The sequence below is a fragment of the Eumetopias jubatus genome, unplaced genomic scaffold (assembly GCF_037043125.1).
Source record: "Eumetopias jubatus isolate StellerSeaLion01/CBP00866 unplaced genomic scaffold, mEumJub1_p1.0 scaffold_10, whole genome shotgun sequence".
NCBI classification, from domain to species: Eukaryota; Metazoa; Chordata; class Mammalia; order Carnivora; family Otariidae; genus Eumetopias; species Eumetopias jubatus.
This window is the reverse complement of record NW_028274816.1, coordinates 97,913,985-97,937,742: the sequence shown is the minus strand read 5'-3', so window position 1 is coordinate 97,937,742 and position 23,758 is coordinate 97,913,985. Positions and strand designations below refer to the sequence as shown.

The following is a 23,758-nucleotide window of genomic DNA, read 5'->3' as shown; positions in this document are numbered from 1 at the left end:
TTTTAAACTCAGCTGGTCAACAGCCTTAATTCTATCTGCAATCTTACTTCCCTTTTGCCATGTGAAGTATCAGATGCGTAGCTTCTGGGGATTAGGATATTGAACATCTCTGAGAGGCCATTATTCTGTCTCCCACATTAACTAAGTGCAAATGCATAGTTTTACTTAAGAGAAGATTTAATAATTGAACTTTTCAAGCCAGAACTTGAAGGAGTGGGGTAAGTATCTAAATTAGGGTACAAAGAATCTGAATCATATTTGATAATACCTGTGGTCACGTTGCACTTTTTTTTTTTTTAACCAGGTTTTCCTAAATAAGATGAGTTCCTTTTGCATCCTGTTAGGGCATCTTCTCTCATTTTGTATTTTTTCACCTAAAATAAGCCTTTAATCACTGGCTTGAGGTGTTTAGACACTCTTGGTCCCTTGGATATTGCTTATAAGTCAACATTTCACGGCTCCCTGGAAAATGCTGTCCAAACAATAAGCCACAAGAACGAAAAGGGAAGTAAGTACAGAGCACTGTAATTGTAAATGGTCTTCTTCGTGGTTTCTGATTACTCTGCTCTTTCTCGTGAACTGAGGAATTGAAGGGTGACAGGTTCTTAACAGATGATCATGTGATGTGACTTCATCCTGAGCCCCCAGGGACCTAGTGACAGAGCATGCACATCTACTCCCAAAATGTCCCTGGGGCCGCATGCGAGAAGAGCCTTGGATTTCATGCATGGCCTGCAGCGGGGACAGTTTTTCTCGACATGTTCTCTCTGAGCATGTTTCAGATTCTCGTGTCCTTATTTTTCTTCAGTAAAAAGTGATCTGTCCTCTCAGTGAACTCACTTTCTCATGTTTTTCTCCATTGTAGCCTGAAGGAATCAGATGATTTCTCTCCTCCCTGATAGGAAGCACAGATTGAGTATTGTGATGGGGACTCAGAACAGTGAGTTGGAAAATCTATGAAATGGGCAAAGACACCCTGTATACTACAAGTTTCTGTATTTATGGCAAAGACGTGGTATTTTCTAAGTAAACGGAACTACATTTGACCTGCAGTATCAAATGCGTGGATTTGATGTTGTGGAAAACAATGAATTTTCTGCCTTACTTGAGGTATCTTCAGTGAAATGTCCCCCTGACTTAGGTTTGTATCCTAGCTTCAGCGCTGACCAGCTGTGTGACTTTGGGCAGGTTACTTCACCTCTCTCTGCCATAGAGGGGCTCTTCCTTTAAGGCCCATTCCAAGCTTGAGAACCCAGGATTATATGGATCCATCCTGGCCAAGGAGGGGCTCCCAGAAAAATGCCTGGAGAACAAGTCTGTTTTGGGGGGAGGGGAAGAAGGGACAAAAACAGGAGAGACCTTGATGACAAAGATGACAAACTCAAGGTCATTCCTGGTTAGCCCAGCACCCCGCCGACAGAGCAGTTACATATCTCGTTTATTTTGGTCACTTGAGATTTACAAAGGGGTGGGAGAGTTTGAGCTCCTTCTCTGATCACAGGGGAGCATTCTCTCCAGTGAGGTGTCAGAGGTACGTCTATGACCCAGGGAGCTGGGGTGGCCCACCTGAGAGAACAGGCTGGCTGTCAGATTTGAAACAGACCATGAGCCGTGAGCTTGGGAAGTGTTAGCAATTAATGTTGACCCATCTCCCCCTCCATCCCACCAAAACCCATCTCCCTGCCCCACACACTCATTTGTTCACCAATTTACTGGGGGCCTTCCTTGTGCCAGGGATGGGCCAGCTGCTGAAGCCACAATGGTGAAGAAGGTGGCATGGCCCTCCCATCTTCAGGGCATTAACATTCCAGCACAAGCACCAGGTAACCAGAGAACCACAGCACTGTGCAACAAGTGTTCATTAGGGCACACATAAGGGCTTTGGCAGAGCCAGGAAGGGCTGCTTAAAAGTGCTTCTAGGAGTGCTTTGATAAAGCCTTGGAGCTTGAGTAGAAGTTAGCCAGACAGAGGGGCGGGAAAGTGGAGGAGAGGGCTTTCCTGGCAGGGAGACCAGCACGTGCCAAGGCCCGGATGTGAGAAAGAGTTTAGTAGTTCGGGCAGCACCCATCATTTGACCAAGTGCGGTGAGTGGCTCTCAGTTCACACACTTTCATTCATCCATTTGGAAAGTATATTGAGCACCTGTCTACCCCATACCAAGCAACACACTAAGAACTGAATTGTTTCCAGTGGTTTAAAAAAACAAATGCAGGGGCGCCTGGGTGGCTCAGTGGGTTAGGCGTCTGCCTTTGGCTGAGGTGATGATCTTGGGGTCCTGGGATTGAGCCTTGCGTTGGGCTCTGCTCAGCAGGAAGTCTGCATCTCCCTTTGTCCCTCCCCCAGCTCGTGCACTCTCTCTCTCTCTCTCTCTCTCTCACAAAAATAAATAAATAAATCTTAAAAAAGAGAGAAAAAAAGAGAGAAAAATTTAATTTTGAGCCTCTTTTGTGATGTTTTGAAAACATCATTATTAAGATAATTTGCATGCCATAAGATTCACCTATTTAAAGTTACAGTTCAGTGGTTTATAGTATTCCTTTATGATTTTGATTCTGATGGTGATTCCGGAGACACTGGGAAGACCCAGAAGCAGCTCAGATCACAGACAGGGATGACTGCATCGGGTCACACTTCTTTCCTGCTCTCCTGCTTGATGACTGACAGGTGTGCAGAGTCTCCCCTTGGCTTCCACCCCCCAGGGTATAGGGCTTTCTCGTTCTCCAAGTAGAATTTAATTTCCTATTATGTTTCCAAGTGTTTTGTACATCTTCCTTGCCAACTTTTTCTCTTTCAGATGGAAATTGAGTCATTCTCTCCTCTTCCTTCCTGAACTACAATTTCTGTTTCTGAACGTAAATATTGTCCACGCCTTTCTGCCAGATAATGGACATTTTGTGTCCGGGCTTTTTCTGAAATATGTTCTTGGAGCCTAGAACCTAAATGTGTGCCCCGGCTTTGATTTCCTGTCTCTCCCTGATCCGAATTTCTGATGGGTCAATTTTAATTGATCCATGTATTTGTATACCTGGATTGGATCTGGTTCCAAGTTTGTGTTTAAATTCTTACTTTCAAGATAATTTCTTCATTCCGTACAATTTTCCATTTTCTCCAGCTCCAGCTGGATACTCCACATTGTCAAGCATAATGATTTTATCCAAATCAGAGGGGCATGACCCGGGATCCCATGCTGGGTAATATTTGCATTTCCTTATTCTAATTTAAATGAAACATCTTATTGGTAAATATTGTAACTATTTTGCCAGTCTCAGGAGATGCAGCAAAATTGTCTGGTTTCCCCTTAATCTAAAGAGCCTTTATTTTTCTATTCTGACCTAGCCATGGGATCTTACAGGACACACTTCATCTTGGAAGGGACATTTTCTAGGGCTCGTAAGGCTGTAGCTTCGGCTCTGTGGGGCCCCTCACATCCCTGCTTCTCTAAATTCCTTTTGGAACAAGGTGGTTATAAATGCATGAACAGTGACAGCTCTGTAGAGTGTAGACACATCAACCCTCACACGTCACTGGAACTTAGAGAATCACGCGATAGGCAAGGGTTTGTGACATCAGAGTCCCCGCGCCTCGGTATCCGTGGCTTTCTTGTTAAATGTGTGAGCAAACCCAACCCCCTGGTCTCATTATCTTCCTCCCAGAATGTTAACCTTTCCCATCCAGGGGCCCCTGCTGGCTCCATAGGACTCCACCCCTGTCCGGTACCTCTGGTGGCCCTCCTATGGCCTCAGGTAAGAACCCCACCTGCACATGTCACCCTAAATGACCTCTGTCTCTGATTGATCACAGAGGGGTCCTGATGCCTGGAGTCAATGTTAAGTGTCTTGGCAACCTGTCCCTCTGGCCTTGCCAGTGGCTGAGGGCACTTTATGACACGTGAATCAGAGAAGGACACTGTGGGAAAAGTCCTTGACTCTTACAAGGGTGTTTTTGCATTGCCACAAGGGGACTGTATTTATTGCTTTTTATTAGATTATAAACATAATATGTATTTATAAAACAATATAATAAAACAAAAATGTAGACACCAACAAGAGAAAGTCTCCCTAAATTCCACTTCCCTTCCCAGAGAAAACCTGTGTTCAGCCTTCAGGACTGTTTGTCTGCCCTATCATGTTATTTTTCCGTTTACAAAAATTCTGTACAACCACATTTCTAGAGCTGCTTTTTTCACTTAGTAGATGCAGGATGGCCCTCTCTCCATGCCAGTGCGTTCCTTTCTCCCCCATCCCTCTTACAAAGGAGTCAGCTTCACGCAGGGTGCCCCAGGACACGATTTTGGCCCCGTCTCCCGGCGTCACGGGACCAGGGGATGATCTCACTGGGTACACCATCTGCCCTGCCTGGCTGGAGGCTGCACGGGGAGGGCCAAGGGGGCACCACGTGTCATTAGCTCCAAAGTGGGGTGGGGCTCTGTGCCCTGAGAAGCTGCTTGGTCTGAAAAATACAAACAGGACGCAGGAAGGTTTGGCCAAATGAATGGCTAATACGGTTGTCACGATAATAACCACAGGTGGCACCTACAGAGCGTTTTCCGGGAGCCAGTGATGGTTCTAAGCACCTGACGTATATTAACTCATTTAAGCTCCACATTTGACGGGCAAAGCAGTGGAGGCTCTGCGAGGTTGCGTGACTTGCCCAAGGCCGCCCAGCTGGTAAGTGGCAGCCTGGCCTGATGCCCACCGTGCTGTACTGTTGTTAACACGGGCCCCGATGCTGTGTCGGGGCACCTTTATCAAAGGAGGAATTCAGGGATGGTGTGCCCGGGCTGCTGTGGCATTTCTTACGTGTGTTGGAAGGACACTGTTTATTTTCTGTCCTTCTGAGACAATGCTGAGTTCAGGCCGCTCATTACTGAGGGACAGCTGCTAATTAGCGACAGCCTCCCGCCACTCTCCTCTCCCCTGCGTCTTCCAGAGATGTCCTCAGACTCAAAAAATAGAAATGAAAACATCTTAAACATGACCGCTTTCCTTCCTCGTTCTCCTCTTCCCTCTGTGTCTTCCCCGTTGTTCCCATCTAATGAAATGTCATGGCAAAAGGAGCCCATTTCTGGTCATACCTGTGGCTTCGCCAACTCCAGCCTCCCCCGCGGCTCCAGGGCCACTCCCAGCAAGCTGAGACTTTGGGGCCACGTTTCGTCCTGGTCCCCAGTCACCTGCCACACCCTCTCTGTGGCTGCCCTGGGAGGAATGTGGAGCTCAGACTCCTTAGTTCTGCTTTTGGCATTTACCTTCTCTCCACCACTTCTGAGACCTCCCCAGAAGGACCCCCTCATCTCCCCTCTTCTCCCCAGGCCCGCCCAACGCTGCCCCTCACATCTTTGTGCCATTCCTCCCCCTCCTTCGGAGCAGAGGCACAGACCAAGGCCCGCAGATCGGCTCCTTATCTTATCCCGTCCCCATCTTCAGATACCTTCTTGCTCATTCTCCCGCATCTTGACAACAGTCCCTTACATCAGTCTGGAACGCGGCAGCTCACTAAAGTGCTCTCTCTCACATGCACGTTTTCAGTGACCCCCACAGTCACCCTGTGAGACACGTGTCCTCACGGCCCTGTTACAAATGAGGAATCCATGGGACAGAGAGGGCAAGTGACTGGCCCAGTATAGAGCAGCTAGTGGTCCCCACTGAGCCTCGAACCCAGGGCTTTTAACTCACACCAGGTGTCTTTTCCACCCAAATCCATGGAGAGATCTGAGCCGAGAACAAGGGTCCTTCAGGAAGGTGTGGAGCTGATGCCTGCACCTCAGAAGCCAAGAGTCCAGGCATTCATTCAACTGACAAGGCTGGACTTGATGCATGTCACAAAGGAGTTGGGATGGGGGCGCCTGGGTGGCTCAGTAGTTAAGCTGCTGCATTCGGCTCAGAGTCAGACGCTCTGGGGTCCTGGGATCGAGCCCCACGTTGGGCCCTGTGTCAAGCTCCCTGCTCAGTGGGGAGTCTGCTTCTCCCTCTCCCCCTCCCCCCCATTCATGCTCTCTCTCTCTCTCTCTCACTCTCTCTCAAACAAATAAAAAATCTTTTTTTAAAAGAAAGCAAAGGAGTCGTGGTTGAGCAGCCTCTTGGTGCACCTGTGGGGGTAGACACAAAGATGGCCTCTCCAGATCTGGAGACCCCGCTTCACAGGAGAGCCCTGGGGGTGGAGGGGTGAGGGAAGTGAAGCAAGGGGTCCTCCAGGCTCACCTCTGGGCCTAGGATGGAGGGGTCAGGATGGGGGGTACCTCCCCAGACCCTGCTGTGAGGGTGAGGCCTGGCAGTGTTCTCTAAGTGCCTTGAGAAAGGGATACCTGAGTGCCATCCATCAGTCCCAGGAATGGCTAACGGAGAAGCCCGTGCTTCTCAGAACCCATAATGCACTTTGGCAAGTAGCCCAAGGGTACCTCTGAGAGGCTTCTCAGCTCCCGAGGCGTTGCAGAGGCAAGAGCCTGATGGAGGAGGCCCATTCATCAGCTATGGCTCTGTCTCTGTCTTCTTGTCCGAGACCCCACTCTGCCCTGCCCACAGTCAGTTCCCGTGCACACTCCCAGCCGACTTCCCATTCCTAAGCTGAGCTTTCCAGCAAATCACCACACGCCAGACTCTGTCCCCAGTTCTGCCACTACTTCTAGGTCCCCTGGAGGTCCCTCAGCCTGTCTGTGTCTCGGTTTCCCCAGCTACAAAATGGAGCTGAGATGACCTGCATTAGGGTTTTGGAGTGGAACTTCATGATTCCTTGATGGAGGTCTCCACCCAGTGTCAAACCCACCCAGTGAAGGCTAAGACTGCAGACTCACAGCCACACGCATCCCCTGCCCCACCCTGGGCAACTGAGCCTCAGTGCAAAAATGGAGATAAGAGGGGCGCCTGGGTGGCTCAGTTGGTTAAATGTCTGACTTTTTTCTTTCTTTCTTTCTTTTTTAAGCGTCTGACTCTTGATTTCAGCTGTGGTCATGATCTCAGGATCCTGGGATCGAGCCCCATGTTGGGCTCTGCACTTGAGATTCTCCCTCTGCCCCTCCCCCTGCTTACTCTCTCTCTTCCTCTCAAATAAATAAATAAATCTTTTTAAAAATGGAGGTAAAATAATATTTCCTACTTCACGTAGGTTGTTGCGGGGATGAAATGAGATAAAATGTGTAAAGAGTGCCTGGCTCTAGATATATCTGTTCTTAGAAGGGGAAGATTACGGATGGCTAAAAAGGTGGGGGGAGGCCCTAAAACTCCCCTCCCCCCAGCACTTGTTAAGTGTAATCTTGTGTTGGTTTGTGGACCCTATGCTCCCTGTTAGAGCTGGAAGACAGAGACACAGCAGCAGCACTACAAATTATATCCACTAAAGATCAACCAAAAATAAGATAAAGCTTATTAATATACCACATTATTAAGTGAATAAAATAGGTTATAGAATATGGTCTTATTTAGAGAAAATTCTGTGCATGCCCAGGAGACATATCTGCAGGGAAGTTCCCTAACACGTTATTTTGCTTTGCTCTTTCACATTTTTGTATTTGACTTTTTAATAATGACTATGAATCACTTTTTAAAAGAAATTTATTTATTTTGGAGAAAAAGAGAGTTTGCACATGTGCGGGGCGGGGAGGGGCAGAGGGAGAGGGAGAGAATCTTCAAGCAGACTCCTCGCTGAGTGCAGAGCCCATCTCGGGGCTCAATCCCAGGACCCTGGGATCATGACCTGAGCCAAAATCAAGAGTCAGATGCTCAACTGACTGAGCCACCCAGGTGCCCCTATGAATCACTTTTATAAAACAATACATTTTCTCTCTCTGTTTCTCTCTCTCTCTCTAAGAATTAAGAGTGGTTTGCCCAAGAAAAGCAATTGTTTGCTCTTGTTTTCTTGGCTTTGATATCAGAAGAGACTCCTCTTTATCCATTTGGTGCTCTGAGTTCAGGGGTTTCATCTCAGGTAGAATTAAAAGTGGTGGCCAGGGATATTGGTGGTTCCTGAACAGGACAGAGGCTCAGCAACCTGTCTCTACCACCTATCAACATGTCACACAGCCGCGCTGTCCTCCTTGAAACCTGACTGATGGAAAACATATCAGAAAGGGGGATGGAGGGAAAGCGACCACAGTTCTGAACACAAAGGCCACCCAAGCCTGATCGGTCACCCTGCCAGATGTTACACAACTATTTCACTATGCCAGTGACTACAAAAGAGGAGAGAAACCTTTAATGAAAAAAAAATTAAAACAGAAATCTGAGGCTTAGAACTAGAATTGTCCTCTCAGACACAATCTGAATTTTCTTACGATGGTGGACGTTAGCCAGCTGACATCAGCCATGACACATTGTGTGTGCACAGCAGCACCACCTCCCCCCAAAAAGTGCCCTTCATTCATGCTTTCATACAACCGTTGATTGTTCTCTTTGGATGGAGGCCCAGGATTATTCCATTTTCTTCTCACCGACATAAGTCTTCCCTCTCTGTGGGCTCCTTTATCTTCTCTCCTCTTAATTTGGCAGTTATGCTTAAAATCTGGGTATTTTTTTATTATTGTTCAGTTTGGGTTCTAGAACATTCTGTGGTACATCTGCTATGATGTGGCCATGATCTCACACGTTAGAGCTCCTCTGAGGTTTGCCATGCCACGAGCCTTCCTTCATGCACGTCTTCCTGAGGACGTCCCTGTGCCTGCCTCCATGCTGGGTACCACCTCTGGGGGGCAGGGGAGAAGGGGGGCAGCACAGACGGAGAGGCAGCTCCTTAGACACTCACAGTTGGGACCAGCTGTTAGTGAAGGGTGTCTGAAGCATCGGAGTTGCCAGGAGTCAGCCTCAAGGGTGTGTTGATTTAAACCCTTGAGGCTCTTTCTCTTCCTCTGGGTACAGTTGGCTCCCAGCTTCCTGAGTAGAGGGATTTCCTAATGACCTGGGGCCCCGACTCCACCTCAGCCCAGGAGACCCGTATGTGTGCCCTTTCACTAATGTCTGTATCTTAAAGTAAAACAGTTGGACCGTAAGATTAAAGAATAGAGTGTAAATATGACGAGGACATTTTCGAGGTAAAAAGCTTTAGGGTCCTGGTGTTCCTAAGTGGGCATCTCCCTCACTGCTTGATTCAATCACGATTATCAGTGTGCTGATAACATTTTAGGTCAGATTCTGGTGCCAGGCTGCCTGGGCTTTGAACCCCGACTCCATGACATGCCTATTGTGAAACCTGAGGCAACTTACTCAACCTTCCCGTGCCTCAGTTTCCCCTCTGTAGAAGGAGGCGTAATAATGGAGTCAGGTGTATGAGTTAAATGAGTCAATACCTGGAGACACTTGAAACATGGCTCCTGTCGTTGAGAGGAATTCTGTTTTCCACCCGAGTGCACTCACACATTCCCGATGGTGCAAAAAAGGGACCAGAGCAAAGGAAAAATGGGATGCAGTAGCCAAAAATAACTTTGGGGAACAAAATTCATTGTAAGGTTATTTTGGGATTCTAGATTTATCTCTACTGGATCTTCAGCTTTCTGAGAGAGGTCCATTTAGGGTGTTTGTTTTTTTAATAACAGCTTTATTAAGATACGTCCTGTACCATGAAATTCACCCTTTAAAGGGTGCAATTCAGTGTTTTTGGCAGATTGGTGAACCTGGGCATCGGCACTGCTCTCTATTTGCAGTGTGGGATTTTTCAGCGGAGGGGTTCTGAGGGCGAATGTCCTCTGTCTGGACAGAGCCACGGGACGGCGATTCGGCTTTGCGCTGAGTCACGGTGGGCGCCCCCGGGCCTGCGGTCGCTGCTGGGGCAGAAGCCCGCCGCCGCCGGCTGCGCGTCTGCTGCCCCCTAGCGAGGCTACCCCTCGGTTCGGAACAGCCCCGCCTTCGAGGTGGGTTCGCGGAGGGACTTGCGGTTCAGACCCGCGAAACTCCGTCCGAGGGCGCCGGCTGCCCTCGGCTCTCCCTCCAGCCCGGGCAGCCCGTCATGTCGCCCAGTGCTGGGCGGGAGAAAAGGGCTGTGCTTTTTAAACAGTCTGTTGGGACGTAGTAGCCTAGAGATGGGTCTGAGCATCAAAAGATCCGAGTTCAGACCCGGCTCTGCCCCTTCCTAGCTGTGCGACCCTCAACAGGTTATGGAACCTCTCCTAGCCTGTTTCCTTATCTAGAAAGCAGGAACAATGATTCCTCTCATGAGGCTGTTGTATTACAGAGAGACTCTCTCCCTCTCTCTGAAGTCCCTGTGACTGGCTATAGACAGGGCTCACATAAGCAGATGCTATTAATATTCCAAAGCTGCCAAAAGGGTGTCCAGTGTTGCCCTGACTTACCCAAGGAGCTCTCTAGAACCTGAATTACTCATTACCAAACTGCAGTGCTGTGGGTAAGACAATTCGGAAGAACAGGAAAGAAGCAGTAGGTGCGGCAAGGCCATTTGGTCTTCATCTACAGCAGATAAAGACCACCCTAGGTCAGAAGAAACCTACAGACCCCCTGGAGAACCGTGCAGGAGGAAAGGCCTGGGTGGGGAGGACACGGAGGCGACCGAACTGCCAGGAATCCGTGTCTCAGAGGACAGCAGGGCCAAGGGAGTCCTATGTCAATCTGAGTCAGGTTCCAGACTGCCTCCATGGTCTTCAGCAAGTCGTTTAACCTCTGGGGGCCTTTACCTGTCTGGGATTTGTGTCCTGCCAACCTCACAGGTTTGTAGTGAGCCTAGATGTTCTGTCATGGGGAAGTGTCCAGGGAAATGGCAAATGCGCTCCAAATAGTGAGCAGGGTCCCCTGGTGACCTTCCAGAAGTCACTTCTCAGCTGGACTAGGTGCCTGGAGTTCCCTCACCCACCTCTGGACACCTCCGAGGGCAGCCCTGGATGATCAGAAAACAGAGGTGCCTCTTCAGGTAAGCTCCACAGAAGACGTGATCTCTGCCAGGCAGGAAGTTGGTTCCTTGCAGCCTCGGAAGGTCCCATTCTTTGCGAGCAGAAGGGAGCCAGGGCATGGCCTCACCTACACATCACCTACACATCCCTATGCCCCAGGGGGGCCCAGCCTTGGCAAAGTGAGGAGGAAGTTGAAGGCTGTCTGGGGCCCCCTGCCGGTCTCCTCCTTCCATCATCCCCCTTCCCACCCACACCTTTCTTCTCCCTCCCCCCCAGTTTCACCGTTATCAGATAAAAGTCACAATAAAAATTTCTATTTTACCTTGTTTCCAAACTTGTCATTTATTAAGAGACCATGAGTGTCCATCAAAGGGTAAATGGATAAATAAAATGGCATGTGTCCATACAGTGGAATCTTACTAAGAAATGAAGCCCTGAGTCCTGACAGCATTATGCTAAGTGAGAGAAACCAGTCACAAAAAAAGGCCGCGTAGTCAATGATTTCAGTTACCTGAAATACATAATCCATGGAGACAGAAAGTAGACGGGTGGCCGGTGGGGAGTGGGGGTGGTAGGGATGAGGAGAAACCGGTTCATGGGCACAGGGTTTCTTTTTGGGGTGATGACAATGTTTTGGAGCTAGTTAGAGTTGGTGGTTGCCCACGTTTTGCATGTACTAAATACCACTGAATTGTTCACTTTAAAATGGTTAATCTTCCGTTGTGTGACTTTTTCCTCCATAATAATAATAATAATAATAATAATAATAAAAGACTGGGGGTAGCAGCAGTCATGATTTGATTCAGGGATTCATCCCTCCCTGTGCCTTCACCCCCTTGCCTTTCCCTTATCCTGTCTTCACCTGCATGTCTTCTTTGTCTATCTGTCCCTCTCACCCTGTGGACACTTGACCCCTTCTCTGCCCTACTCTGACTCTGTCCATCAGCAAGGTGGCGTGGGGCTGGGGATGTGACCTCGCAGGACAAGGCACCTTCCCGCTCAGGCCGAAGCTGGCTCAGCTCCAGAACCACAGGGACAGACCCCAGGACGCTCTGGCTCTTGTCTTCTCTAGTTAGGAACTTTCCCAAGGGTGCCTAAAAAATGGCCCTTTTTAGTTTACAGGTTTAACTCAACTTTTATGCCTCTCCTAAAATTTCTTGCTTACCTCCTACCCCCCACTGCCTTTAAGTCACTGCCTGGGGAAACAGGAGGTAGGAAATGAGAGAGAGAGAGAGAGAGAGAGAGGAGAAATTGGTTGATTTACAAGAATAAGAAAGCAGAGGGCAGCCTTCGGAAAACAACTCCCTGTGTGTTTATTTTCCCGTCTCTACGTCCCTCTTAGATTACAGGGATCCGTGAGATGGTGACCGAGTCTAGTCTGGGCTGTGTACCCACCTCGGGTCTGTGCTTATTTTTGTGTTTTCCAGTCTGCTGTCTTTGGCTGAGAGTCTTAGGGCTGGGATGTGTGGCTGTGCCATTTGTCGGAAGACGAGAACTTTAATCGGGGAGCCCCGCTTTTTCAGGGCATAAGTGGAGGGTGGGCTTTGGGACTTCGTGACTTAACCATGAGCAGAATGTGGCGAGCCCTATAGCGCATGCGGGGCCCTGGTGTCTCACACCTCCCAGGCTCCTTTGGAAGAACTGCTTTCTCGAAAACCAGTGATTTTAAAATATGAGCAACCAACCACTGGATGGGGGGAAACTGACCTCAGGAGTAGAGAAAAGAGAATGCCCCCTCCCACCCCTGCATTCTTCTGCAAAAGCCTCCTGAACTCTGCCAACTTCTTTTCACAAGCTCATTTGAGTGAGAGATTTTCTGCTAAGGAATCACATCTGTCTGATAGAGAGAGGCCTAGAAAATGTTTCCTGCGTTTATTCCCCGGAGACCTCAAGGGGAACCTGTCACTTCTGGGCCAGTCCCAGCATTGGAACTGCAGCTTGATCACCTCCACTGCAGAAACCCGGATCCCTTCATAAATCATCAGCACGATGAGGGTGAGGGTCCCACTCACAAAGGCAGCACAGAAGATGGCAAGACATCAAGAGTGATCTCCCCACCAGGAAAGTGCAGGCCTACATTCCCCACCTCCACCCGGAGAGATTTAGGAACCAGAATGAATGGGAAGACACACTGTGCTCTTGCAATAGGAACACTAAATATTCTTTTTTTCTTTTTACTTTTTAAAAAAATTTTATTATGTTATGTTAATCACCATACAGTATATCATTAGTTTTTTTACATTTTTATTGTTATGTTAATCACCATATATTACATCATTAGTTTTTGATGTAGAGGAACACTAAATATTCTGAAGAGAGCAATTTTTATCATCTTGGCACATGACACAATTCCAGCCAAAATCCCAATGGAATTTTGAGAATTTGAGAAAAAATATTCTAAAGGACATCTGCAAGAGAAAACATGCAAGAAGGTCAAACAGTTTTTTTTTTTTAAGATTTTATTTATTTATCTGAGAGAGCACACAAGCAGGGGGAGCAGCAGAGGGAGAGGGAGAAGCAGGCTCCCCACCAAGCAAGGAGCCCGATGCGGGGCTCCATCCCAGGACCCTGGGATCGTGACCTGAGCCGAAAGCAGACGCTTAACTGACTGAGCCACCCAGGCGCCCCAGAAGGTCAATAGTTTTGAAAAAGAAAATGAGAGTGTCCATGGCCACCTAAAGAATAAGACTTGAGATCCAAAGTTTCACTCGGGGGTGTGGGTGGGGGGCAACTTTAGCACCAATATGGGCAGATAAATGGGGCAGAGTAGCTGGTTCATTTGCTTGGGCGAGAGGACAGATTCTATGACTAGGGCTGGGCCATTGGTTTAACTATTATATTTGGGAGGAAATGTTTAGATTCTCACCTCATGTCATACACCTAAATAAATTCCAGATGAATTAATGAGTCACATGTAAAGAATTAGACCACGGAAAACGTAGCAGAAACTATTGATGAGGGGCGCCTGGGTGGCTCCGTTGGTTAAGCATCTGCCTTCGGCTCAGGTCGTGATCCCAGGGTCCTGGGATCGAGCCCCACATCGGGCTCCCTGCTCCGCGGGGAGCCTGCTTCTCCTTTTCCCTCTGCCATTTCCCCTCACGTGCTCTCTCTCTTGCAAATGAGTAAATAAAATCTTTAGAAAGTAAAAAAGTAAACGTCTTTTAAAAAAAGAGAATATCAATGATCTTTATGTGCCATAGCAATAGAATAAATCACAAAGGAAAATAGATGTGACTCTACAACTATTAAAACTTGCTGGCCAGGGGCACTTGGGCGGCTCAGTCTGTTCAGCAGCTGACTCTTGGTTTCGACTCAGGTCATGATCTCAGGGTCCTGGGATCGAGCCCCGAGTCAGGCTCTACACTCAGTGAGAAGTCAGCTTGAGGATTCTCTCCCTCTCCCTTTGCCCCTTCCCCCTCAAATAAATAAATAAATCTTTAAAAAAAGCCTTGCTGGTCGGAAGCCGTCAGGAACCAAAATAAAGGTGACTGACTGGAGAAACTACCTGCCACAAATGTGATAAAGGGTTGATGTTATTGATGTGTAAGGAGCTCACTCAAGTCATTACAATGAGCACTGAGATCTGAACAGAGGTGCAAAGGATATAAACGGGCATTTTATAAAAGAGGAAACCAGTAAATGAGATTTTTACTTGTACACCTCCATCCACCATGTTCCAGGAGGGGAAACTTGGTCATTCATTGAAAGGAATTGATCAAATCTAAAGAACAAAACCACAGAGAGCTCATTAAACTTAGCATTCACTGAATCTTGAGCTGCAGCTTGCACAGGGTAACCTGAGTTGGCTAGCCTGGCTCATCTGGGCCAGGTGTAGTGTCTCCAGCCAGCTTGCGAGGCCTTGAGCTTCTGGGGTGATCCCACCACTCCAGGGTGGGGCATCTGGTGACTCAGCCAGATGAAGTGACTCATGGACCAGTCTCGGGGACGAGCCATTGGGCAGTGACCAGGGACGCCCTGAGAGGCTCCACCAGCAAGGAAGATGCTACTTCCTAGAGCTGGGTGGGGAGCAATAGTTCTCTCAGATAATGGAACGGGTCCCTCTTAGAAGAGGGGTTCTGACGTTTTGAGATTTGCTAAGGGCAACAGACCATTAGCATATCTAAGGGTAAAGAATATCACCACCAAGTCCTAAGCCTTGAAGGATGAATGCGGACTCTGATCTGCCCAAAATAAAGTCCTGCTCATCGTTGGGGAGATGTCAAAAATTTGAAGAACCTCAATCTTGGATGCCTTTGCCAAGAGCTCCCTGAGGGACAGGGTCCTCAGTCAGAATGAAAAGAGGCCCCTTCTCTATAGGCAGTAAATACCTAAGTGGGGCCAGGCTACCCACACAGCAGAGGTCCTGCTGAACTCATTCTTTTTTTTTTTTTTTAAGATTTTATTTTTAAGTAATGTTTATATCCAACGTGGGGTTCAAACTCACAACCCCGAGATCAAGAGTCGCACGCTCCACTGACTGAGCCAGCCAGGCGCCCCCGCTGAGCTCCTTCTTAAAACCCTCCTAGGCCATGTGGCTCTCACTAGCTTCTTACCCTACTTTGTGGACAGAGAAGAGAGCTCAGACACCCACCCCAGCATGTCCTGCCCTAGAAGGGAGAGGAACGAATCTGGACATGATTCTGCCAGTGGCCAGTTGGTTTAGACATGGTGCCAGAAGCCTGTCTGTCCCACCACCAGTGTCAGTCAGGAAAGCATCACGGAAGGGTCTGCCCCAGGTGGACCCTCCCGCCTTGTAGCCCACCCTTTATGGGACTTGCCCAACATCTGTCAGAGGTGAGATGTGGATTTTAGAGCATTCTGTAACTCGTAATGCATTTAGAGAATGCATGACATCAGGGGTGCCCTCCACGCCTTGCCCTTGGGAGACGTCATTAATTGATCGTGGAAACGAGAGCACTAGATGCAGTGGAAGGGGGAAGGAGAAAGTCCTCTGTCCTGTCCAGTTTGTATTATCAGCTTTCCCCTTGGCAACCCACCCTCGCCGCCACTCCTGGGTGCAGCTGAAAACACTCCATGAAATGGAAACAGAAACCTAAGAGGCTAACTATTAACGAATTATAAAGGAAAAGTAGAGATTTAAAGCAAAGAAGGCAAACAATTAGAATAAAAGAAAGAACATAAATGAAGGCAATTAAAGAAGGGGAAATGGCAGTACACATTTTATTTATTTTTTTAAAGATTTTATTTATTTATTTGAGAGAGAGAGAATGAGAGAGAGCACGAGAGAAGGAAGAGGGTCAGAGGGAGAAGCAGACCCCCCGCTGAGCAGGGAGCCCGATGCGGGACTCGATCCCGGGACTCCAGGATCATGACCTGAGCCGAAGGCATTCGCTTAACCAACTGAGCCACCCAGGCGCCCGGCAGCACACATTTTAAAAATGAAAATAAAGACTAAATTTAGATTAAAATTATGAAAAATTATAAAAGTTGCAATTTTAAGAAGGAAAGATTAAAAGAAAACAAGCTCAATGTAAAAAGTCAGAAAGATAGAAGGATAACATAGGCAAATATATTTGAAAGGGATTTCAAAAGGTTAGAAATAATAAAATGATCCTCTGGGCTACTTTTACTAAGTCTAAAATTATTTGTAAGTCTGTAAGTCTAAAATTATCTCAAGTTAAAATATTAATTAAATGAAAAGCTGACATGAATCTGGGGCAAAAAGTAAAAGTAAAAGTAACAAAACACTATAAAGATATAAATAAATACATGTAAAATAAGTCAACACGTGTTTATTATATATACTTACTTACATATACTTACATTTACATGTGTGTATTTATTATGTATACTTATGTAACTATGTAATAAATCAAGTGAATACATGTAAAATAAATCAAGACAGAGCTGAGATTTTTAAAGGGTTAGAAATAAAAATCAAGACCAAAAATTACAGAAGGGTAAAGAGAGGAAGTAGGAACAAACAAAACAGGAGAGTTTCAGAGATAAGAGTAAAAATAAATATAAAGTAGAAAATAAATAATATGAGATGAGTAATTTAAAAGGAAGGTGTTGGGGCACCTGGCTGGCTCAGTCAGTAGAGAATGTGACTCTTGACCTTGGGGTCGTGAGTTCGAGCCCCGCATTGGGGGTAGAGATTGCTTAAAAATAAAATCTTTAAAAGGAAGATAACAAAGTAAAAGACAGAGGACTCAAACTGCAGAGATAAAAAATGAAAATAATAGAATAACCCAAAGTGGCATGAATGGACCAGAGCAAAATGGCATTCTCAGATGTGCAGAAATTCAAAGTTAGGAGTTACTTTTAAAATCATGAACTAAATATTCTCAATAAAGATGAGGACAGAGTATGAGCAAATGACCATTTCTGGTGGGTTCTATGGAGCTGGAGCAGCGGGTCCGGCTGGGGCTCCAGGGGGAGGTATGCATGTTACTCTTCAGCTGTTCAGGATTTCTGAGCCCCAACCTTGGAATGCATGCCTGAGGGGCCTGGTGGGGGCCCCTGAGGTGAGTGGAGGCCCAGCCCTGACCTCCAGTAGGGGCCATTCCATTCAGACCTAGGGGGATTCAGGACATTTGGGTCAAGAGTCAGTTTTGCTTCACTGTTGTCTTGTGATGGAAAGATCATGGTTACTTCTCTGTGCTTCGTTTTCCTTGCCTGCTGGTGTCTTCCCTCTCCTATTTGGTCTTACCCTTTCCATTAAAAAATTTTTAAAAAATCAAGCTACTAGTCAGCGGCATTTATATTTTAATGAAGTGGAAAGAGTGCTGGGCTTAACAAGTCAGGCCCGCTGGACCTGCCCACCTGGTGGTTTTGAGTAGGACCGGATGTGATACAGGTGAATTAAAAGTGCCCATACAGGGGTGCTTGGGTGGCTCAAGTCATTAAGCGTCTGCCTTCGGCTCAGGTCATGATCCCAGGACCCTGGGATCGAGCCCCGCATCGGGCTCCCTGCTTTGGCAGGAAGCCTGGGAAGCCTGCTTCTCCCTCCCCCATTCCCCCTGCTTGTGTTCCCTCTCTCGCTGTGTCTCTCTCTGTCAAATGAATAAAATCTTTTTTAAAAAGTGCCCATACAGGTAAACAGCGCACATGGGATGAGGTTGGGCATCCCATGGGGAGGGGATGGGGAGGCGGAGCGTTGTCTTCTACGACCCCCTGGGGAGGTGGCACTTCTCTCCCCGCCCCGACCCCACCCCCCAAGCGTGCAGGTCCCTCTGCTCAGCATGTCCTGCTCATCCTCCCCATCTCCCTTCCCCAGGTGGGCCTTGACCCAGGATGGCTGAGCCCCGCCCGGAGTTCACCGTGACGGAAGATCATGCTGGGGCGTACGGGATGGGGGAGAGGAAGGATCTCCCCTCTCAGGGGGGCTACACCCTACTGCAAGACCATGAAGGGGACGCGGACCATGGCCTGAAAGGTGAGTGCATGGCCACACACACAGCAGGCTCAAGCGCTTGCTCTGGGAAGGACTGGCCGGAGGGGTGCGCATGGAGATTTTAAAAGGAATTTTAAATCCTTCTGTTGGATTGTCAACAGAGTGAAGCCTCTTAATTTGAAAGGGCCAGGAGAACTCAAAATGTGAGGCTCTTTGAGACTACCTCTCCAAAGGAGAGTTTGACACATGTGTGGATGGCAGCGTGACAAAGATGGCAGGGGGTTTGTCAGTCCGATGAATACAGGGTGCTCACTTCAGTCTTTAGCCACACTGATTAATCTTTAAACCAGCCGCATGCATTAACATTCAGAATCCTCGGCTTTGGACGTTATTTGTGTGTCCTCCTTACGAGCCTGTCTGGGCCCTGTTTCAGCAAGAGTCGGTCAGCTCTGGGATTCCTGCTGTACCTACACTAACAAACTGCATCCTCAAAACCTCGAAATAGTCTATAATACAGTCTTTGGGCCAAATTGTCTTGGCCCCCTCCTCTCCCCTACCAAACACATGTGTTTCATTTCACTGACCACGGGTCTGGGGAGGCCCCTGGAGACCACTATGCCCTCTCTCCTGCTTCGGATGCCGTCCTCTGCGCCCTTGCCTGCAGCTCCAAGCGGCCCTAGTGTAAGGATTCCGTCCCTGCCCTCCAGACCCATTTCTAAGGAGACAAAATAGCAAACAGACTGCTGTTTGTTCTCTGTTAATGCTAAAAGTAATAAAAACACTTTGCAGCCTGAGGTACGGAGGAGTGGCTGGAAGTGGCAGAGCTCCGAGGTGGAAGGGGTCCTCTTCTGGGTTCATCTGTCCGGGAGGGTTCCCTGCAGGAGGTGGGGTCACCAGCAGGTCCCCTGGGTTGGGGAAGCGTGAGGAGCAATAATCCCCACTTGCAGGACTTCTCGGGGGCCTGGTTCCAAAGGTGACTTCTGTCTCTCTGTTTAAGCAGAGAATGTAGGAGTCCGAGGAACCCGGGGGTCAGACAAGTGGGCTCCTGGCTGGAGGAGGTGAAGGAAGTGTGGGTATGCTATCCTGGGGAGCTCAGGGGCTGCCCTGTGGCCTTCTCGGGGCCTCCCAGCCCCAGGTGCTGGGGGAGGGGAGTGGGGGGAAATACCCCTGCCAGCCAAGTGTCCCAGGCGGCCAGACCTGCCCTCCTCATGTCAGGCTCCAAATGGGGGGCAAAACAATGTGCATTCTGACCTCTCTCCACCATAGCCCGGCTCCAGCCAGAGCTGCTAAGGGGTGGCTCCCAGGGAGGGCAGTGCAGAAATCTGCTTTCTCCTTTCGGTCTTGTTTGCTCCCTTTCTCCCTTTGTCCCGCACTGTCTCCTCCTCTCCCACGTTCTCCGTTCTCTGTTTCCTCCTTCCCTCTTTCTCTTCCCACCTTGTTCTTTCTCCTGCTGTCTCCCCCCCACCTCCTCCCTCTACAGCCCCTTCCCCTTTTCTCTCTCCACCCTGACCCCAGGCGTGTAGAATGAGAAGGGTGGTGGCTCCCAGGACTCGATTCCAAAGGTTAGTGTGGCACCCCGGCTTTCTCCCCACAGCCCTCACTGGCTGAGGCAGCTTGGGGTGGGGGCCAGAGTTTGCCTCGTTCCCTGACTCCCTGACCCCCTGACTGGGGCCCTAAGAGCTCCTTCCTCTGAGGACCTGAGTCCACACATCCCCGGGCAAGTCTGTTCTATGTCCTGATGGCCATCGCTGCTTCCACACTCAGGTGTCCTGATTTGGGTAATGAAGTCTGTGGCCACCTTGCTTATGAGGGAACTTCCTTAAAATGGTAATTCAGACATTTTTGTAGAACTCTAGGATCGCAAAGGCCTTCGCCATCAATGTCTCAGGCAGTGCTCACAGTAAGTGCTAAGGGCAGGTGTCACTTTCCCTGGTTGACAGATGACAAGGGGAATTCCCTCTCTGAGTCACGGGCTGCTAGGTGGTGCTGCCGTATCAGAAGGGCTGCTCAGCTCCTTGTCATCTGTTTTGTCCCTTGTCCCTCAACCAGGTGCCCTGGGAACCCCTCGTGGGTGGAATCCAACTTGGAATCACCACGTACTGAATTCTGCCCCGTGTGCATTGTGCCAGTGACGCTCTATTTAGAGCAGGCTGGGTTATATATTAAATTTAAAATATATACAATGTTGCAAAGAATGTACTGTAACAATGTAGGATGTTAATAATTGGGGAAGCTGGATGTGGGGTATATTCTCTAGAGTATCTTTGCAATTTTTCTGTAAATCTAAAACTGCTCTCAAATAAAAATTTCATTAAAAAAATGTCTAGGAGAAAAGGTGGTTTTTACCATTCCTACTTTTTGGAGGAGAAATGAAATTCAATTTGTAAGGTTAGAACAAGTTTACCAAGTTCTTTTGTGTCTCACAATTGTCTCACGTATGCTTCCTAAAACCACTCAGTTCTTTAACATAAAACATGATCAGGAGATTTATGCTAAAACATATATATATATATATGCAAAATTTAAGTTGCTAACTTTTTGTCACTGCTATGAAAGGAAAACATTTGTATAAAGTTTGCTTACCCAAAGAATATACTTCCCAAGAAAGCAAGTGATAAAGAGATTCCATAGTTCTCATCAAATTTATTCTTGTTTCTTAAGGATTTAAAATGAGTTATTTTTATACGGGGAGTGAGCGGTATGACTTGGCAAGAAGGTGTCACTTTACTAGCAACGTTTTAGATAAGTGACTGACTATCTTGAATAATGACAAGAAACCACGTATAAAATACTAGAACGAAGAGTATTTACATGGAGGCTCCCAGTTGGACAAGGCTCCGATACAGCCAAGAGCTGCCAGGTGGGAGAGGGGACAGGGGGTTAACTGATAGAATTAACGCACCCTAAGGAATTAAAAGGTGTGAGTGGCATAACTTCTTCGACCTTCCAGATAAGACATTCAGAAGAGGCTTCTTCCTCCTTCTTTCCCTCCCTCCAAGAAATTTAACAAGGTTAATGGAAGTGGTGAGGATGGCAGGCTCGGGACCGAGCCGGGGAGGGGCTATTCTGGGACAAGCGTGCTTGGGGCACTCTCGTGCCTTATGCTTCTGTACTCGGACAGTCAAGGCTGATTAGTAATGACAAGACCCAGCAGACAGTCTGCAGATGCTTCCTTACCATGTGTCCAAAGCCTTCTTAAGGCAGTTGGCAGGTTTTTGCAAGCCCCCGGCTCAGGCTGCTGTGTGGCTGCTGGAAGTTGGTTTAGAATGAGCCCTTCTTTTGGCCACATGGTCGCCCCCAGGGCTGGGTACCCAGTGCCGGCATTTTAGCAATGGTGTCTGATCTCCCAGTGCAGTTGAACACCACTTGCCTTTTCTCATTTTGGGGTTCTTCTTCATGCACAAACCCACCCCCACCCCCAGACCCTGCCCTGAAAATGTCTCCAAGGCTGCCCCCACCCCAGGTGGAGTGGCTTTCCTGGAGCCCACCAGAGCCTCCTTGGCTCCGGATTCTGAAAGGACAGTTGTCTTGTAGGTAACCATGGCTGACATTTCTGGTGTGACTCCAGTTCTGTCGGTCAGTACTTGGGAGATCTTTCTATGAAAGGAACTGAGTCAAATCCAGACACACAGCCAGAAGTCCAGTTACAAGGCACGGTGTCTGCCCTGAGCCCATTCCTTTTCAGAGGAAGGAGTTGGATCTGAGTGTTTTTCCAGGCATCTACTTGTCATCGACGAGTGGTAGTGATCTCCTATGAACCTCTCCGTCAGGAAAGACACAGCAGCAGGCTTATTTATGGCTTGGCTTTGTAGTATCGGCCTCCCTTTTGTCAATATAAGAGCCCTTGCCTCCTTTGAAGCCACCAGCTGATTAAAAGGCAGTTTCTCTTCTCGCCCGGGAATGAGCATCTTTGCCTGATGACCCTGATGTGGGGATGCAGTTGTGTTGGGGTGGGGGTGGGATCGGTCCCCTTGGTGAATTTATCATGTGGCCACGTCCCATCCATCTGGGTTCCACAGCTGGGGGATTTTCAGGTCTGAAAGACACTGCTCCCCATTTCCTCCTGAAGCCGAAAGGAGGGGTGGGGAGAGGCCGCCGTTCTGAGGGGCTCATTGTGTATGTTCCAGAATCTCCCCTGCAGACCCCCGCTGATGATGGATCTGAGGAACCGGGCTCTGAAACCTCTGATGCTAAGAGCACGCCGACCGCCGAAGGTGGGCCCTCCTGTCATTGCTTCATTCAGACAGCCGCTCCACGCCTCCAGCCTGCGCTTAGCCATGCTTTCAGCCCTGCGTGCCCCCCTTCCTGGCTGCGGTGGCTGCCGCCTCTCCCTCTGGCTGAGAGACATGCTTGTTCAGGGCGTCGCAGGACAGGCTCAGGCCCCAGAAGCCAAGCCCTGCTTTGATGCCTTGCTCGCCAGGGCCAAGTTTGGGCACCTTTGTCGTGTGTGGGCTTTGAGGTGGCCGCATTTGCAGAGGTCAGGATCTGTGGCAACGTGGGGCCTGAGCACGGCTCCACAGAGCCCCTGCTCCATGTCGATCGTCCCTCCCCACACTCCCTCAGAAGCCCCCACCCACCTTGCTCTTCTCTCAGGAGTCGCAGGCCCCAGAGCAGCCTTTGGGCTGTGGAAGGGGCTGGCTCAGTGCACATCTCCAAGCTCACATGTTGGGACTGGTCTGATTTAGTATCCTTCATTTCTTGGGCTCTAGGCTTGGTCTGGGCCTCCGGACCTTGGCCAGGCTGTTCATTCCAGCACATCTCCTAACCTGTCCTCTCTAGACGTTTGGTGTCTAGGTTATTATAAAGCTCCTCATGTATTTCCTGAAGAGCTCCTTGGTGCCGATTTTGACTACCTGCTCTTCCCATCTATGTCTGTTGAGACTGCATTTGATTTCAGATCATGGGAAACACAACTGGCTGCGGCATATGTATGAAGAGGTTTCTGTGTCTCACATAATAAGACGTCTGAGGGGCAGCAGGTCCCCAGGGTCATCAGCGCTCTTCTGTCTTTATCTGCTGCCATCCTGAATAGTTGGATTGTTGCTTCATGGTGACAAGATGGCTGTGGCACTTCCAAGTATGACATCTGCTTTCAGAGCAAGAAGAAAGTGGCCAAAAGGGCCCTGAAACCAAATGTGTTTCCTTTTTATTAGGAAAGCAAGAGTTTTCCAACAAGCCCCAGCTAGCTGATTCCCACTTACGTCTCAGTGGCCAGAGCTGAGTCTCATGGCCTCCCTGGCTGCAAGCGGGAGGCTGGAACATGGAACATTTTGCTTTCTGACTCATTAGTCAGAGAAATCAAGGGAGAGGGGCATTGGGGATGGCTTTTGAGTAACCAGTCTGTGGTATCTGCCCTTCCGTCTTTCCATCCATCCCCCAGGAGGCTTCTCAGCACTTCTCCTGGCCCTGCCCATGACTTTGGAGGCTGTCACAGGATGAGAACCTGGCCCAGCATCTCCACAAGTGTCCACTTTTGAATGAATTCACAAAGCGACTGTCAAGTGCCTGCCAGTTGCTTGGCATAAGGGTGCATCTATGGGGGAGAAAGTGGGCGTGGCCCTTCCCCTGTGGTGCTCAGC

At 48.6% G+C, this 23,758-nt stretch overlaps 1 protein-coding gene across 1 annotated transcript in view; it reads left to right on the top strand.

Annotated features, from left to right (window-relative positions):
- The window catches only part of MAPT (microtubule associated protein tau), a 96,559-nt gene that overhangs the window by 33,587 nt on the left and 39,214 nt on the right, over positions 1-23,758 (top strand). Inside the window, exons 2-3 of the mRNA XM_088028213.1 lie at positions 18,063-18,221; positions 22,307-22,393. Coding sequence (XP_087884339.1) covers positions 18,080-18,221; positions 22,307-22,393 — 229 coding nt within the window. The 5' untranslated portion in view covers positions 18,063-18,079. The remainder of the gene's footprint in view (positions 1-18,062; positions 18,222-22,306; positions 22,394-23,758) is intronic.